Source organism: Sabethes cyaneus, chromosome 1 (genome assembly GCF_943734655.1).
Source record: "Sabethes cyaneus chromosome 1, idSabCyanKW18_F2, whole genome shotgun sequence".
Taxonomy (NCBI): domain Eukaryota; kingdom Metazoa; phylum Arthropoda; class Insecta; order Diptera; family Culicidae; genus Sabethes; species Sabethes cyaneus.
Window position 1 is genome coordinate 139,620,574 of NC_071353.1, and position 19,347 is coordinate 139,639,920.

The 19,347-nt window shown below is 40.4% G+C and overlaps 1 protein-coding gene across 1 annotated transcript in view; it reads right to left on the reverse strand.

Moving 5' to 3' along the window:
• Window positions 1-19,347, reverse strand: part of LOC128746302 (uncharacterized) — a gene marked incomplete at its 5' end in the record, with an annotated part of 88,754 nt that overhangs the window by 30,586 nt on the left and 38,821 nt on the right. The window contains 4 exon segments of the mRNA XM_053843351.1: window positions 80-282; window positions 364-1,627; window positions 1,727-1,862; window positions 12,215-12,368. Of these exon segments, the coding sequence (XP_053699326.1) occupies window positions 80-282; window positions 364-1,627; window positions 1,727-1,862; window positions 12,215-12,368 (1,757 nt within the window).

A 19,347-nucleotide genomic window follows, 5' to 3' on the forward strand; every position in this document is an offset into this window, starting at 1 on the left:
CAGCAAATTGAATCCAAATGGAACAAACCACAAAGTCACTGCAAGCACGCCGCTGCGGGCGGCAGGTCGGTTGGCTTACCTCAATAAATCCATCCTTATGGCAGCCGTGCTCGCTGAAGCCCACGCCGTGCAGCTCCAGCAGGATAACCTCCCCCAGCGGCGCTATCAGGTGCTGGGTGAAGTCCACCTCGAACGGCATCGTTTGCGGGTAGTTAAGGTAAAATAAATTGCCGTTCGTTTTATTTTCCAGATTTATGGACCTCTGCTCGATTACCGTGCTAACTGAAAAAAGCGAAAGCAAAAAAAAAGTCATATGCAGGAATGTTGCGACAGATTGGGTGAATATTTATCGATCAATCTTACGTGTTTTGAAGCTCGCGTGAAATCCTTTCCCCCGGGGCAGCGAACCGGCTTTAAGACGTACGACCAGCCGTTCGCCCTTACTGAGGAAGACGCCATCATTCAGCTGGTGCTCGTTGCCAAACGGTTCAAACGGTCCATCAGCTATGTCGACGTAGAGGCTGGCATCTTCGATGATGTCGAAAAAATCAATCTCGAGCCAAACTTTCCTCCCGAACGGTGCCTGAATGACGTAGGTGCAATCGAGATTGTTGAGCAGAAAGTGCGGATAGTTTGGACTGCTGATGATGCCCTCGCGCGAGGTGATGGTTTGAATCGGACAACCGGTTATGTCCACTGTGCTCCAGGTCGCCGAATATCCACTGCCAGACACGGAAAAGTCCGAGTGGAAACGAAGAAAAGCCTCGTTTCCGGTCGAGATGAAGTTGAACCGTGTCATGTTGGAATCGTGCGTCCCGCACCATCGGACATACGGTAGGAACGTCGGCCCCGTGTCACTATCTGCGCCCGGCTCGAGCAGGCTATTAGACTCTAATGTAATACTCTGATTACTGTTCTTCACCGTTTTGTAGTTGTCGGAACTAAGGAAACGCTTCTTCCTATCCCTTAGTTTGGAGTTTATCTTCTCCAGCAGTTTGATGTTATCCTGCAGCTTCTGTTGAATATCGTCGTTCAACGGAAGCGAACGCTTCCGTTGGAATTTCTCCTCCCTCGGCGGTGAGCTCCTCTGGTCGTTGTAATAATTTCCATTGAGCAAATTGCGGAAAGGTTGATCGTCCGTAGAATCTGGTGACGATAAATCTTCCACATGTTCCCAAAACATTGCCAACGGAAGCGCACTGGTACCCGGGTTCAGCAGGGGACTCGGCAATACTTCAACATTCTGAATACTTACATAGTCGTACAAACATTCATCCTGATGTTCAATGTCCAGCGTTTGAAACTGAACTATTATGCGGCTCCCTTCGGGAGCTACCAACCGGACCCAGTAGTCAGTTTGCGTTGGATAAGGATTGGGATAGTTAGGCGAAAGAAGCCGACCCTCCGTGCCGGTGTGAGTCTGATTTCGAGCCATGTTTTCCTCCGCCGTCGGCCGCGGTTTCTTACAGACATACCCACCGACGGTGGTGCACTTTTGAGCGCTCCAATGCAATCCGGAAGAGATCATAGGAGTGGGTGAAATTCTCCACTGCAGCCCCAGACAGCTGCCGCCGGCAGCAATCTTGCCCGCTTGAATCGGATCGGGTTTCTGACCCGGCAGCCATCCCTGCAAGCAAAACATCAAACGAACCATTATAATTGAGGGATAACCGCCTGCGTTGCAAATCGAATCTGATTGTGGATTTTCGTAATTGGTTCAATTTACCTCAAACAGCAGCTTGGCGCCGTCCGCCCACTCGAGCGTTCCGCCGCCCGCGCCAGTGTCGGACAGCTCGCCGCCCACCCAGTACAGCGCACGGGGCGTGTAGTCCAAACTGTTCCTGATGTTGGCCGTAATGAACCTGTTGATGCGTAAATGAATGGTACGGTTGAGACGATAAATTAAATGATAAATATTTCAATTGGTTTACGCGCGAAACGTGAGCAAAGCCGGTACTTATCGTACCTGTGCTGTGTGTGTGTGTACGTTAGGGTGACAGTTTGGGGTTGTTTGTATGACAAACTTGTGTACTCTCAAAGTTCAATTCGGTTGAAGATAGAAATGATTGAGCGACTATTTTCACTCTCAGCCTAATGAATATTGGCCGGAAACGACGCGAGAAAAGCTGATGTTTTTGCCATTTTATTGTCCCATTATGATAGCAAATTAGCATTTGATTTAAATTTGTTTATTCTAATATCAGATGCTTCCAATTTTGGTTCAAAAGGCGGTTTTGTTCATATTTTTATTGATGCTTTCCGGTCAACAATACTATCTAATCAATGGCAAAGAAGTAAATTTGAGAACTAGCTGGAGCTGCTCAGAATATTCTAGAACATTACAAATTTGAGTGGTTTTAAACTCAAAAATTGGTAAAAGGAATTGAAAAATAAGTTATCTTCGCAAAAATGCAATTATTTAGAGTATTTAGAGTAACTAAAACAGAACACATTATCTACTAAAAATATCAGTTAGTACGCTTTGAATGGCTTATGAGTAGTTTTAATCAAATTTTTGGTTCAACCAAATTGGTATTAAAAATATTCATAAGGTCTAAATTTCCATTTGACCACGAAATTAAAAACTGGTCCAACCAGCCAGTCGTGCTACGTTTGAGTCTATAATGGGAGCGATTGGTTAGATTCTGCTCCTAGTTGAGCTTACCAGTTTAGAAGTCTAAAATCGTATAACAAATATCAAAAGTTAGGATGGACTGTCGGACGGAATAATCGGAATGGACCCAGGCAAAAGAAAAAGGACAACGATTATTGGAAACTAGGTACTTGGAATGTCAGAACTTTCCGAGGAGGCCCATCAATGACCGTCTATGCGCGTTGAGAATTAAGGGTAAATTCTTTAACTACAGTCTGATAAATGTGTACGCACCGACGAACGACAAATCCGATGACGTAAAAGAGGCATTCTATGATCATCTCGATAGGACATAAGAGTGCCCAAAACATGACATAAAGATAGTAGTCGGGGATACAAATGCACAGGTTGGACGTGAAGAGTTCTTTCGTCCCGTTGTTGGTAGAGAAAGCCTCCACAAACGACAATGGCCTGAGGCTAATCAACTTCGCTGCAGCCAGAGGAATGTTTATCTGTAGTACTCATTTTGCATTGGAATATTCGGAAGCACACCTGGAAACACCCTAATGGAGGGAGGCCTGCTCTCAGATCGATCAGGTTCTGGTTGATGGCCGGTACTTTTCTGCATGCCTTCCTAATTGAAATTTGTCACTTTTCAATTTGTTGAAACTTTCTTGCTAGTCCAGGTTAGCCAACTTTTTCATAAATTCTACACTTCCGAAAGAATTCATATTCTTGTAGAATTTTCGCACTTTTTTCGTTCACGAGTTGCAGATTAAAACAGGATTGTCATTAGATGAAGGTTTTTGATATTGCTGCCCTGGGGGCTTTCCGTCAACTTTTTATCACTTTTTGACCGATTTTCAAAGTAAGCTTCGAGTTATGATGCTAGTTTAACAAGTCAGTCGTCGCATGTTCGAATCTCGGCTGGGCGGTGCTGCCAGAGTCAGTAGGATTGTTGCACTAGCCCCGCAATTGTCCTGTATTCCAACTGTCGTTTTCGAAGTAGCGATGGTAAAAACTGAACATCTCAAAACTCATCAAAAATCAACATCAACTATGAATCATGTCTAGCCTAATCCTATGCAGAAAAACTTCGTCCGTAAAATGCCTTGAGATGTCTCGTAAGGAGTCTTGCGATTCCCCACAAATCGTTTTGAGACCTCTCGTAAATCATTTTGAGGCCCTCGTAAGTCGTCTTAAGGCCTCTCGAAACGCGTCTTGAGATCTCTCGTAAGTCATCTTATGGCTACTCATACGTCGTCTAGAGCCCAGATAACACAAAATCGTAATAGAAAGTTCATAATAAATCGTTTTCATGTCAATTTCACATTGGAATTGTATAATAATTAGAGTATGTCAAATCGAAGTGAACAATAAGTTGTTTTGCAGTCGTGCGTGCCTTCATATACAATTCATGACTGTGAATTATAAAGCAGGATAGACAGTTGCAATATTTGATTATATCATAATCATATATTCAGGAGTATTTAGTTGCATGTTATAAAAACTACGCAAAAAAGAATTACAAATAATTGTCAAAGCTTTCGCACGTATATCGCCTCCACTTTGGTACATATATGCTCTTATATGGCGTGAAATATAACTTTTTCGTTCAGATATGATTTCGTTATATCTCAGTTGCAATCGAGATATACAAACCAAATGGTTTACTGGGAGACGTCTCGTGAGGCGTCTTGAGGCCTTTCGGAAGACGTCTTGAGGCTCCTCATAAGTTGTCTTGAGCTGTCTCGAAAGTCACCTTTAAGCCTCTCGCAAATCATCTTAAGGCTTTTCATAAGTCACCTTGTGGGTTTTCGAAAGCCGTTTTGAGGTCTCTCGAAAGTCTTCTTAAGGCCTGGCGTAGGTCATTATAAAGCCTCTCGTAAGTCGTTCGGAGCTCCTCACAAGTCGTCTTCAGAATTCGTAAATGGTTTTGAGGCGTCTCGTAAGTCGCCATAAGGCCTCCCGTGATGCGTTTTTAGCTCTGTCGCATAAACTCGGACATCTTGAGATTTCTGGGAAGACGGCTTGGGACCTCTCGAAAGTCGTCTTGAAACCTGTCGTAAGTCTTCTTTAGGTCTCTCGAAAGCCATCAACGACATACGAGAGTCCTCAAGATGACTTACGAGAAGCCGCAAGACGAATTAGGGAAGGCCTAAAGACACCTTACGAGAGGCCTAAATACACGTTACGAGAGACCTCAAGATGATTTACGAGACCCCAAATTAATCACCTAACCCTAACCACCTAGGCCTCTCGTAAGACATCTTGAGACCTCTAGAGAGTCATCTTGATGCCTCTTGGAAGTCAGCTTCTCGTAAGGCGTCTAGAGGCATCTCATAAGTCTTCTTGGGGCCTCATGTAATTCGCTCTAACCCCCTCGTAAGTCGTCTTAAGGCGTTTCATAGCCATCTTGAGTCGTTTCGGAAGTCATTTTGAGACGTTTCGTAAAGAGTCTGCGGAGACCTCTCATAGAGCGTATGAAGACCTATCTTAGGTCATCTTGAGGCCACTCATAAGTCGTTATGAGGTTTCTCGTAAATCGTTGTGAGGCCTGTCGTAAGGCATCTTGACACCTCTCGTAACGCGTCTTGAGACCTCTCGTAAGTCGTCTTGAGGCCGCTCATAATTCATCATGAGCCTTCTCGTAAGGTATTTTCGCAGCTCTTCTAAGGCGTCTTGAGGCTCCTCACAGGTCATCCTGAGACTTCGTACAACGTTTTGAGGCTTCCGAAGGCCTCTCCTAACACGTCTTGAGGCCTCTCGCAAGTCGTATTGAAGTTCTCGGAAGTCGTCTTGAAGTTTCTCGACAGTCGCCTTAAGACAGTGGAGTCCACGGTATAGCCCTACTAGAACGGTTGTTACGAAGTTGTTGTGATAACCAAAATATGACTAATTTCAGTCGTAATTCGGTTGCATCAACTACCCAGATCACAAAAGATCGTAATGGAAAGTCCACATTAAGTCGCGTACATATTAATTTTATATTGCATAATGATTAGTCAAAGCGAAGTATACAATAAGTTGTTTTGCAGTCATGCGTGTCATGATATACAACTTATAGCTGTGAATTATAAAGCAGTATAGATGATATGTCCTAATCATATATTGCGGAGTATAAGTTGCATGTTCCAAAAATGGTTGTATAAAATGCAATATGGAATTATCTAAATTTTTGCACGTATATTGCCTCCACTTTGGTACTTATATGTTGTTATGTGGTGTGAAATATAACTTTTTTGTACGGATATGATTTCGTAACTATCAGTAGCAACCGAAATATACAAACCAAATTGTTTGCTGGACCTATAGTGGATCAAATCAGATCTCCTTATTAGATCCGCGGGCCGAAATGACTTCTGACATTAATGAATTTAGCGTGTAGTTCCCGTCCACCATCCATCAAATCAGTCCGCGGGCCACAAGAACCATATTTAAGAGGCGCATGCGACCCGCTGGCCACAGTTTGGCCATCACTGCGTTAAAGCCCTCGGAAGTTGTCTTGAGGCTTCCCGTGAGTCGCCTTGGGACCTCCGGTAACGCGTCTTGAGGCTTCTCGTAACTCGTCGTGAGGTCTCTCGTGTGTCGTATTGAGGTCTCTCGAAAGCTATCGACAACTTTCGAGAATATTCAAGATGACTGACGAGAAGGCTCAAGACGACTTAGGAAAAACCTTGAGACGACTCTAGAGAGGTTTTAAGGTGACTTACGAGAGGCCTTAAACCGACTTACGAGGAGCTTCGGGATATCTTACGAGAGACCTCGAAACGACTTACGAGAGGCCTTAAGTAAATCATGTTAAGGCCTCTCGTAAGTCGCCTTGAAACCTCTAGAAAGTCGTCAGGAAGCCTCTCGGAAGATATCTTGAGGTTTTTCTTAAGGCGTCTTGGGGACTATCGTAAGGCGTCTTGAGACTTTTCGTAAGTCATGTTTAAGCCTCTCGCAAGTCGTCTTAAGGCCTTTCATAAGCCGTCTTGAGGCCTAGCGAAAGTTGTTTTGTGGCATCTCGAAAGCCGTCTTAAGGTCTGGCGTAAGTTGCCTGAAAGACCTCTCGTAAGTCGTCTTATCAGCAACATCTATGGCTCGAGCAGCACGATCCTCAAATTCAGGCACAGGGCTTAAGGGCTCTCGTAAGGTGTCCTGAGGCATCTCTTTAGGCGTCTGAAAACTTTTAGAGCCATTTTGAGGCTTATCGTAAGGCATTTTGAGTCTATCTCTCTCTCAGTCTCTCATTCTTATTCAATCTGTCTCTCGATATATCTCTCAGTCTTGTTCTCTCTCGGTTTCTCTCCGTATTTCTCTAAATCTCTTCTTCTCAGTCTCTTAGTCTCTCTTAATCTGCCGTTATTAATCGTTCTCTCACACCCTCTCTCTCAATCAATTGTTTAATCCTTTCATTCAATGTTTCATAATATCGCTCTCCGAATATCCACTCTTTATATCTTACTAGAATATTTTTAATCTCTCATAACGTCGTACTAATTCTATCAAATTCTCGTAATCTGTCTATGCCCATTTCTGTACTTCTCTACTTCTTATTTTCCAACATGCCAGAGAGTGACTGATAAGAAGAATCGAGCCAGAGGTCACACATTGCCAGAGGCTGCAACTGGGACACGTCAGAGCAGAAAGAGAGAGATACCGAGATGCTTGAGCTGATAACGATTGAGGATGTTGGGCATACTGTGGATCCACCAATTTTGGACGAGATTAGGAAAGCAGCTAGAGAGCTGCAAAGGACGACATCCCCGCCGAACTGTTAAAAGTCGGAAGCGAACGGCTGTATTGTGCAATCCATCAGGTTACACTAAAGGTATGAACTGAGGAGGAATTATCTACGGACTGGCTGGGAGGTCTCATCTGCCCTATTTACAAAAGGGGTCGTCGACTCGAATGCAGGCATTACTCTCTTCAATTCTGCATACAAAATTCTCTCCTGTTTCTCGACTAAGGCCGTTGCAGGAAACCTTTGTTGGCGAATACCAGTGCGGTTTTCGAGAGGGACGCTCCACGACGGACCAAATGCTTACCTTGCGATAGATCCTCGATAAATTCCGGGACTTCAACTTGCAGATTCACCATTTGTTTATAGACTTCAAGGCGGTGGACTATTCAGTTAAACGAAATGAGCTGTGGCAGATTATGCTTAACCCTCCGTTACTCGCGCTGTTGCATTTTGTACAACGCCTTTGAACCGTTAACTTTATCTCGGTATATCTCGAGATTCCAGCAATAAAGAAAATTACTGTTTTCAGCAAAGTTTATCCGCAGACCAAGATGGATGGATCCACAAATCCAAAGGATCAAAAGTCCATGAGTTCAAAAGTTGAAGAATTCAAAAGTCCAAAAGTTTAAGAGTTCAAGAGTCCACGATTTTAAGTGTCCAAGAGTCCAAGGGCCTAAGAGTCCAACAATCAAACAGTCCAAGAGTACAAAAATCCAAGAGTCCAAAAGCCCAAGATTCCAAAAGTTTAAGAGTCCTAGAGTGCAATAGTCCAAGAGTCCATGAGTCCAAAACTCCAAAAGTCCAAGAGTTCCTGAGGCCAAGAGTTCAAGAGTCTGAGAGTCCAAGTCCAAGAGGATTAGAGTTTAAGAGTTCCTGAAGATAAGATTCCAAGAGTTCAAGTGCTTAGAGCCCAAGAGTTCAAGAGTCCAAGAGTCCAAAAGTCTAAGATTGCATAAGCCCAAGAGTCCCATAGTCGAAGATTCCAAGATTCCAAGGGTCCAAGAGTCCCTTAGGACAACAGTCCCTGTGGCCAAGATTCCAAGATTCCAAAAATCCAAGAGTCCGAGAGTCAAAGTCCAAGAGGCTAAGAGTTTAAGAGCTCCTGAAGATAAGAATCCAAGAGTTCAAGTATTCAAGAGTCCAAGAGTTCAAGAGATGCGGAGACTACGATTTCAAGAGTCCAAAAGCCCAGGAGTGCAACAGTCTAAGAGTCCAATAGGGTAACCAACGTATTTTAGACCCCATCAGCAATCTTCTATATAAAAATGGATTTCTGTCTGTCTGTCTGTCGGGATGTTCTTTATAGAATCAAAAACTACTGAACCAATCGGCGTGAAAATTTGCATGTAGAGGTTTTTGGGGCCAGGAAAGGTTTTAGTGATGGTTAGAGACCCCTCCCCCTCTAAGAGGGGGGGCTCCCATACAAATGAAACACAAATTTCTGCATAACTCGAGAACTAATCAAGCAAATAGAACAAAATTTGGCATGTGGGTGTTTTTGGTGACAAGAATTTATTCTATGGTAAATCGGGACTCCTCCCCTCTTTAGAAGTAGAATTATGACTCCTCTCCCCTTTAAGAGGGGGGGCTTCCATACAAATGAAATACAAATTTCCTCATAACTCGAGAACTAATCAAGCAAATGGAACCAAATTTGGCATGTGGGTGTTTTTGGAGATAAAATTTTTTTCTATGATGAATTGGGACCCCTCCCCACTTTAGGAGGGGGGCTCCTGTACCAAAGAAATACAAATTTCCTCATAACACGAGAACTAATCAAGCAAATGGAACCAAATTTGGCATGTAGGTGTTTTTGGAGGCAAGAATTTTTTCTGTGATGAATTGAGACCCCTCCTCACTTTAGGAGGGGGGCTCCTATACAAATGAAATACAAATTTCCTCATAACTCGAGAACTAATTAAGCAAATGGAACAAAATTTGGCATGTGAAAGTTTTCGAGGGCAAGAATATTTTCTATGGTGAATTAGGATCCCTCCCCACTTTAGGAGGGGAGCCTTCTATACAAATGAAAAACAAATTTCCTCATAACTCGAGAACTAATCAAGCGAATGGAACCAAATTTGACATATAAGTGGTTTTGGAGGCAAGATTTTTTTCTATGGTAAATTGAGACCCCTCTCCTCTGTAGAAAGCGAGTTATGACCCATCTGTAAGAGGGTGGGCTTTCATACAAATGAAATGGAAATTTCCTCTTATCTCGAGAACTAATGAAGCAATTGGAACCAAATTTGGCATGTGGGAGTTTTAGATTGCAGAATTTTTTTTATAGTGAAATACGACCGCTTCCCCTTTTAAGAGGGGGGGGGCTCCCATACAAATGAAATACAAATTTTCTTATAATTTGAGCACTAATCAAGTAATTGGTACCAAATTTGGCATGTGGGGCTTTTAGAGGGCAGAAATTTTTTCTATGATGAATTAAGACCCCTCCCCTGTTTAGGAGGGGGGCGCTCCCATACAAATAAAATTCAAATTTCCTTATTATTTGAGAACTAATTAAGCAAATGGAACCAAATGTGGCATGTGGGAGATTTTTGAGTCTTTAATTTATTTTATGATGGTTAGAGACCTCTCACCCCTGTGGTAGGCGGATATGGATTCTCATACAAATAAAACAGAAATTTTTGCGAAACTCAAAAACTAATCGAACACGAGAAATTCGAGACTCTAAAACATTAGTCAATAACAAGACCACAAAAGCTATCTATAGTAACACTAGATCATTCAGGACGAGACGGCCGCGAGTGTTGCCGGTGACTCGCCGTCGGAAGCGCCAGCCACTGGGGGGAGGCAACTTCCCGCAGAAATCACTACTGTCTAGGTTTATATGTTTTCCTAGGTCTACCTGGGTTTCCTGGAACGGAGAGTAAGGAGAGGATCGCGAAATGGTACTTTCCACAAAAAAGTTTTCCGTGAAATGGTACATTCCGCTTAAGGTTTTTCGCAAAATGATATTCGGCGAAATGTTGTACAATCATGGCGAATATTACTATCCGCTTTCTGGCTATGCAATGAGGGGACAGGGGAGTTGTTTTCTACTTTATTGTGAGGAAAAATTGTAAATTTGTATATTAAACTACCCATTCCTGGTAACTAATAAGCATTAACATAAGCAGCAAATCAGCGTATCTGGCATTTTATACTGCACGTTGTTGTATATTAGCTTTTTGACTGCATAGGTGTTGTAAATTGGCATCCAAAATTGTATTCAAATTATTCGTGTCGGTAATTAGCTGTAAATTAGGATTGTCAGCACTATAAGAAGGTTATCAGTAAAGTAGCTGTATATTTTGCCAAAATAGCATTTAAGTAGCATTTAAGGCGACTTAAATGCTTATTGGCCTACATTTGAATAGCATTGGTGATGCTTATTGGTTACCTGGGACAAAGATCATCCGAGATTCATGATTTATGTACAACACAGGTTAATTTGTGGCAATACGAAGTTTGTCGGGTCAGCTAGTTGTACATAAAAATAAAATGGAAGTCCAATGCTCATTTGAGTGAATGACTTTTTCCATGCTTGGTCAAGTAAAAAAGAATGGCTTGTTTAAGTCTGTTTTTATTATATATGTAGAGAGAATGATAAAATGCGTCGAATGCTGCCATTGAGTTGTTTCAGATTAACTCTTGATGTCGAAACAAAGTCGTAAAGTCCCAAAGTAAAAAAAATCGAAAATTGATGAAATTCTACAGTCACAAAAAGAGCTAACAAATTTGAAACACCGAAAAGTTGCAAAGCATAAAGTCAAAAGGAGAAGTCAAAAAGTAAAAACGTGGAAGAGTCCAAATGCTAAAAAATCGAGAAGTGAAAAAATCCAAAAATCATTGAAAAGTCGAGAAATCGGAAAGCAAAACAGTCAAAAGTCGCATCATAAAATCGCAAAAACGAAGAGTCAAAATTTCAAACAGTCTAATTGTCCAAAAAATCCAAAAATCGAACAGTCAAGAATTCAACACAGCAAAAGGTTTAGAAAAAAGGTCAAAGGTCTAGAAAATCGAAAAACAGAAATGACGAAAAGTCAAAGCAGTTGGAAAATACAAAATAAAACGTAAGGAACGCCGATACTAAAACAATCGAAAATCGTATAGCCGTAGAGCTAAAAAATCGAGAAATCGAAAAGTCGAAAAACCAGAAAGTTGAGAAGTCCGCAAGCCGAACGACCGGCCAGTCGAAACGTTAAGCAATCAAACGTCACAAGTTACAAGTCACAAGTCACAAGTCAGCAATAAAAAATCGTAAGTCCTATTGCTGTCTGGCTAAACTCATCTTACATTTTATGAATCTGTGGTCAACCATGGAATGCAATTACTAGCAATTACTTACTAGTGGCTGGAGTATCAACCGCAAAGTATAACTAGTAACTACCAAAAAGCACCGAAAAAAATCGATCTGACGTAACTACGTAAGCTTATAAGTTGCATCTGTGTAAATATGATTCCATAAGATTCGATTCGAATTCAAATTTCTATAGATTGAATTTCAATCTAGAACAGATTGAAAAAGCCAAGAAATCTGTTCTCTAAGCCATTGTAAACTGTTACAGCCATACCAGTACGAATTTTAAACGAAACATTATATCAACCAACAATAAACATGAGAATCATTGAAGCCATTCGAAGCTGCATTCGAAGCTGCATTCGAGCTGCTCGCAGATCACTCGTAGAACAACCGCAACCATAAACTCAAATACTATTAATGTTTCATTCCGATCGCATTTGCACACTCGCTGGTGCAACGTTCTGCTAGATACCACCTAGATATAGGTACATACGTTGGACCCTCCCTGGACTGTAATTCTGCTCAAGCTCTAGCTCTAGCTCTAGGTGGATCGGGTGGGATGCAGATAAACCGCACGCAAGCAACTTACCTCTGCTCATCGCCAGTCGATATCGATGCCAGCTGGGCTCCTATGCCTCGGCAGACCTGTTGGGCCGTCATCCAGTCCACTTCCGGGTAGGAGATGAACAAATAGCAGGACGCATTGTAAGCCTTGAACCGCTCGTCGTAGCACTCGGATACGGCTGTGGCCATCCATCGTTGTTATGGTCATTGTTGTTGCATGAAACGAGACACCGGAGAGTAGACGTGAGTTAATTCGATAGGATCTGAGAATGCGCGCGACGGGTTTTGTGCACCCACAACCTGGTGGCGGTACATTACACAACCTCTAGGTGTGCACACTGGCAGCATCAAGCGTGTCGACACAACAATCATCAAACAGAAACACTTCAACTCGATTCTACTACACAGGCTGGTCTCTAGACCAAACAACGCGGCTTACAGCGAGGGTGGCCAAATTGTTGCACAAGCACAAGTTAAACACAAGCTAATTTTCGCCTGAAATTATTCAATAGTTGAGCTTTTACAAGTGCTTTGTTCCAATATGAACCACCCTAATGAGTGATGCTGTAATGTTACATCGGATGAGCACATCGACAGAGCACATGGCATACATGGAAAGCGGTTGAATTTGTTTAAAAATAAACATTTCTGCAGGTTGCTTGTTGGGAAAATTAGAATTTAGATTTTCAGTTCATTCAAAGTCATATTGAATTGCACCTAAATAAAAGGGTTTTGCGTGAATACATCTACCATCAGTTCAAACAAACTACACTTTCAACTTTAAACTCACTAGTAAGTTCAACAAGCAGAAGCATAAACTATTGAAAATGACTAACTAACAACTCTGCGGATGAGAATGTAAAAACTATCAAATTCGGTTGCGGAATGTTTGCGAATGTTGGAATGACTCAAAGAAAGAAATTTCTGGTAGATAATTGGTTACCAGCTATAATTGGATGATGACAAAACACAATGACCGCCAAGTTGTTTTACAATTGCGTGCACCTAGATGAAATTAGAAATGTGTATTTAATATTGAATATTGAAGCTTTTGAACAATGCTTAAGCTGTTCTGTTTCGTTTCGACAAAACTTAATTTGATGTCAACGGTACTGTTTTTGTCGCAGAATGTACATTTATACGCAATCTATTTAAATTTGATTTCCTATCAACCATATCTGGATATCAAATCTATTGGATTTAATTAATATGATAGATAATTTCAATTTATTTCCGTGTCGACTCTAAGTTGGCCGGTTTCATAGCGGGACAGAGCAGATTCGATCGAATTAAATTTAGTGGCGGTTGAAAATTGAATCGAACATCGATGTTGATATTAATTGTGTGTAAACTGGAACTTAATATGAAATTCAATATTGAAAATTAAATGATATTTACCTCTACTCTGTATTTTAAATCGATTTAATACAGAACGATTAAAATAGTTAGAAATATGACGTAAATAATTTTTTGAATTTCTGGTGAAGCATCGTTAAGTATCAACCATCAAGAATATGAATTGAATTAACACCTGGCCTAAAACCAAACCGCTGTCATCACTGCTCGTTTGAATTTTTTGTTTGCTAGAAAATCAACTAGCAACGAGATTGGACTTATTTGCCATTAGAATTCTGTTTTGCAAGACTATTGTCACGCCCGCCATACTCAGCAGGCACCCCTCCCGATTATCACTAAGTTACAGGGATATCTCACATTTTCACGAAATGTTTGAATAATTACCAGAATCAATCCTATAGAGAGAATGAAAATTTTCACATTTATCCATCTTGTCACTTTTAGGTGCCACAAGGATTAAAACCACGGTCCCCAAACTTACGGTCTAAATCTAGAATACAAATTCAGAATTTAAAGCTACAACCAAAATATCACAGTCCAAATCCATAGAGCGAATTCAAAGTCCAAATCAGGAGTCCAAACTTGCATTTCAAATCTACAGTCTAAATCTAGAGACCAAATACAGAGTCTTAACCTAATCTAAATCCAACTTTATGTTGCTAAATCGAAAGTCAAAATCTAAAGTTGCTATTCAGAGTCCAACTCGATAGGCCAAATCCAGAGACTGAATCCGGAGTTCGAATCAAGAGTTCAAAATCAGAGTCCAATACCAAAATCCTAATCCAGTCCTCATGTTCATTCCAAGCTGTGATTTCTTATCGTCCTTTAATTCAAAGGCCACATCCAGATTCCAATAATGACCGATTCCAAGTCCGAATTCGAGGTCCAGATCTGGATTTTAAGTCCAGAAACCACGTCCCAAATTCACTTCTAGAGTCTAAATTCGTAGTTCGCATTTATAGTATAAATCCAATTCCAGAGTTAAAATCCAGCGTCCGGATTATTCCAGAGATCCAGCATTCCAGATCTAGTGTCCACAACCAAAGCCCGAATCCAGAATCCAAATACAAAGTCCAAATCCAGAATTTAAATCTGCGGCCCAAATTTGCAAATTTAAAATTAGGCTCCAAACCCTTATTTTATATCTAGATTTCGAATATAAAGAACCAATACCAAAACCAAATTCCAAGCCTAAATTCAGAGTTCGATTCTAGAGTATGAATCCACGGTCCAAATTCAGTGTGCACACATGTAGGATCCTAATCCAGAGACCAGAAGAAGAGTACACATCCAGAATAGAATTTCAGAGTCCAAACCCAGAGTCTCAAACAGAATTTAAATCCAGGGTTCAAAATCAGTATCCAAGCCCAGTGTCGAAGCCCATAATCTAAATTCAGTGTCCAAGTTCAGAATCCTAATCAAAAGACCTATAAATGCAATCCAAAATTCTGACTAAAAATGTAAAGTGCAAATTCCGCATTCAGCAATCTAAATTTAGAGTCAAAATTTAGAATCCGCGTACGTAGTATAAATCCAATCCAGTTCCAGAGACGAAATCCAGAATTCAAACCAAAAGTCCAAATTCAGTCCAAATCCAGATCTAAAATTCTGATGCAAAATTCAAAGTCCGAATTTAAAACCCCAATCCAGATCCCAAATCCAGTGCCAAGATTCAGAGTTCAAACCAGAAGTCTCAAACCCGAATCCAAGTTAAGAGACCAAATTCAGAGTTCAAACGTAGAGTGCAATCCCTTATCCCGAGTACGAACTCCAAATGCATAGTCAAAATCCAGTTTCAAATTCAGTCGAAATCCAGAATCCGAATCCAAAATCCGAATCCGAAATCCAGTCCAAAGTTTTAGTTAGAATTTAGACCTGAACTCAGATTTCATGTCGACTTCACATTGGAACCCCAAATCTAGAATTCAAAACTAGATACCAAGTCAAAATTCGCAGACCGAATTCAGAGTCCAAATACGAAGATCTACTCAAAAGCCCAAAAGCCCGCATCCATAGTATAAATCCAATGCAATTTCAGAGTCAGAATCCAGCTTACGTACCGTATCCAGAGCTCAAATCTAGAGTCCAAATTCAGAGCTCGAATCCAGAGTCAAAACACACAGTCCAAATCCAGAATCTCGAGCCCAAATTTCCAGTCCAAATCCAAAATATATCCAAGCTGTAAACCTCACTCAAGCTGTAAACTTCAAACTTAAAGCACAAATCTAGAGACCAGAACCAAATTCCAAGCCTAAATTCAGAGTCCAATTCTAAAGTCTGAATCCAGGGTCTAAATACAGTGCTCACATGTACAATCCTAATCTAGAGTCTAGAAGCAGAGTACAAATCCAGAATAGACGTTCAGAGTCCATATCCAGAGTTCAAAAAGCCTAGGTACTACATTCCGTTATCGAAACTTGACCTTCTGTTTTTACACGACAGACTTCGCAGCCAGCTGTACAGAGTACAGCGTACAGTACAGGACAATCGCAGGGCCAGTTGCTACGATCCTATTGACTCTAACAGCCTCTTCCAGCCGAGATTCGAACATACGACGACTGGCTTATTAGGCCGGCATCACACCTCGAAGCCAACTGGGAGGCTGGAGTACTAAAAAAATTCTAATCCAGGGTTCAAAATCAGAGTCCAAATTCAGATCCCAAATATAAACTTCAAATCTAGAGTCAAACTTTCCAATCTACTTTCAAATACAAATTCAGCATACAAACTCAGTTCAAATTCAAAATCCAAATCCAGTTCTAATTTTGAATCCAAATCCAGGATCTGAAAGTCTGGATTCAGATTCATATCGACTTTGGTCGAGGTCCCACCCAAATCTAGAGTTCAAAACTAGATTCCAAGTCTAAATAAATTCACTAACCGTCTCCTGAGTTCCAACTCGGAGTACAAAATCGGAGTCCAAATGAAGCCAAAATCCAAATCAAGAATCATGTTGAGTCTGGGATCAGAGTTCTATTCAAGCGTCTAAAGCCAGGTTCCAAATTTAATGCTCACATTTAAACTTCGAATCCAGAGTCCAGAAGCAGAGTCCAAAGCCAGAATTCAAATCCAGAGTCCTACTTCGAACACCAAATCTAGTCTACATCCAGAGTTGGAATCCAGACTCTAAGTTCAGTCCAGTTCTAAATTCAAAGTTTGAAATTCAGATTCAAATTCAGAATCCAACTTCAAAGTCCGAATTAAGAATCCAAATTCAGTCTAAATTTTGAATCCGATCTGGAATATCTCCGGGAAAATGGAACCAAAATTCGCCAACTTATTTTTTCATTATAGGCCAATCTAATGTGGTTCTTTTAAAACTAATTGCATAGAAATCGAATGAAAATAAGTGGAGATAGAGCCAAAAGTGTCACTGCAAGTACGTTCATTTTTGATGTCGGGGACGTAAAGGTTAATTCGAATATTTTTTGATTCAAAAGGAACACTTTTAGATTTAATTTGGACATTCTTCGATTCAAAAAAGACATTTTATGATTTAATTTGGACATTTTTTTATTTAAATTGGACATTTTTCGATTTAATTTGGACATTCTTCGATTCAAAAAAGACATTTTTGATTTAATTTGGACATTTTTCGATTTAAATTGGACATTTTTCGATTTAATTTGGACATCTTTTGACTCAAAAGGGACCTTTTTCAATTCAATTTAGACATTTCCCATTTATATTGAACATTTTTCTATCTAATTCGAACATTTTGCGATTTAAATTGGAAATTCTTCGATTCACAAAGGCATTTTCTGATATTTTGGATATTTTTCGATTTAAACTGAACATTTTTTTATTTAATTTGGACAATTTTCTATTTGATTTGAAACTTTTACGATTTTTCCATTTTTCCAGCATTTTTCGATTTAATTTGGATTTTTTTCGATTGAAAAGGAACATTTTTGACGTAGGACTACGTCTTACGGCAAGTTTTGAGATAGGGTGTCATTCCCAAAAATCGAAAAATGCGAGCGTCACGAAAAATGAAAGGTTTTGAGCGCTAATAGCTCAGCGGTTTTCCGATCGATTTTCAACATTCTTACACCAATCGATCGGAAAATCTTCTAAGAATTGACTCAAATGAAGAAAAGTATGGATGCTTGATGTTGAACTATTAAAAAATTGAAAATAATGAACCTATGTTATACCAGAATTCTCGCTTCGTGGTTGGTTGGAAGATTCTGTATGATGATCTAAACCTATACCAATTTGATATCTGTGCTTGGGAAGTAAGCCAAAACAAGTGACGAAGTTACCTCATTTCAACAAAATTTCTTAACACCGCGGTAAAACCTAGACCATTTTGATGTCCTTGCTTGGGAAGTACGCCAGAGAGTGACAAAGCCCCCTCGTGCCAACAGATTTCTCGGCGAATTTGATATCTGTGTTGGAAAAACTACAAGGTATACAGTCCTAAGGGTTGTACGAAAGGGTGACGTAGGCCTATGTTAACATTATATTGTCATATTTTGATAACATGTTTTACTCGATGAAGTATTCCTTTATGTCAGATTATTAGAGCAAGGACTAATACAGACTGCATTTCTGGCATGTGTATGTTCATAAGTATCCATCGTCTCCAACTGGGCTAATTAAAACAGTGAGCAGATGCGCTACGGAAACCGCTCGTGAGGTTCAGATCTTCGTTCGTTTCTTGTTGTTGATTGAATTAACCAAAATTCCGTGCCGGAAAGCACATAATTATCATGACATTCGGGCTCCTAGTAAATGTTTCAAGATAAATGTGAATATCATCCATCAATCAGCCTTGGTGGCCTTCATCAAAGCAAAGCCAAAGCAAAGTCATGGGTATAAACGGCCTTAAGAACTTGACCCTTCTTTATCGACAGACTTTGCAGCCGGTTATTAGAGTACAGGAAAACTTCAAGGCTGGTAAATATTCTATGGACTTAATATCAGCACCGTCCAATTTAGATTCGAACCTACAACGACTGGCTTGTTAAACCAGCATCGTACCCACGAGCTAACTGGGTGAGCATGGTGGCCTTCATCATCAAGTAATAATTGAAGATAAAATTGAATTTTTTTTCATCTGAAAATATCTCTTCGATGTATCAGCAACAGCAAAAATTGTTTTAGGGAATTTGACAGTGTTATAGCTTAGTAGTTTGAAGGGAACGCCACAAAAGTAGCATATATTTAGTGTTTTAGGTACAATAAAGTTAATTTGCAATTATAAATACGAATAGCAGATTACGAAAAATTTTATTTAATCTTCATTTAATTTGTTGGTGGCCCTTAAAAGGGCCATTGGTTACAAATAACATCAAAGCCAAAGCAAGTTCAGCGCAAATACCGGATGTCTTTCCCTTTTGGCATGAATGGCAACCAGAGGAGTGGTGTGGGTGTCCCATTGGTTTTGGTACTTTTGGTTCTGGTACCTACTTACTGATTGATTCATCTTAAAACAACTGAAACTAATCAGAAATCATTTAAACACAGCCTATTAGCTGTAATTAAACTATAACTAGTTGTTATTTTCGATATGAAGACTACTTCAGAGTTGTCGCCATCTATGGATATTTTGTCCACCAATTTTTGACAATTTCACACCCCTGATGGCTACAGGCACGTAGATTATCGGCATCGATTCATTGTATCCACCGAAAAGCTTTTACTAGCAGCCATCATTGCAGTCTGCTACCGCTTGTTATTCGTACCTACCGCTAGCCTTCCATGTTAACGAAATTTGACCTTGTTTTTACATACACTATCAAGCGTATGAAATATTATTATAAGTTTGTTACTCTAAAATTGCTGGACATTTTATCT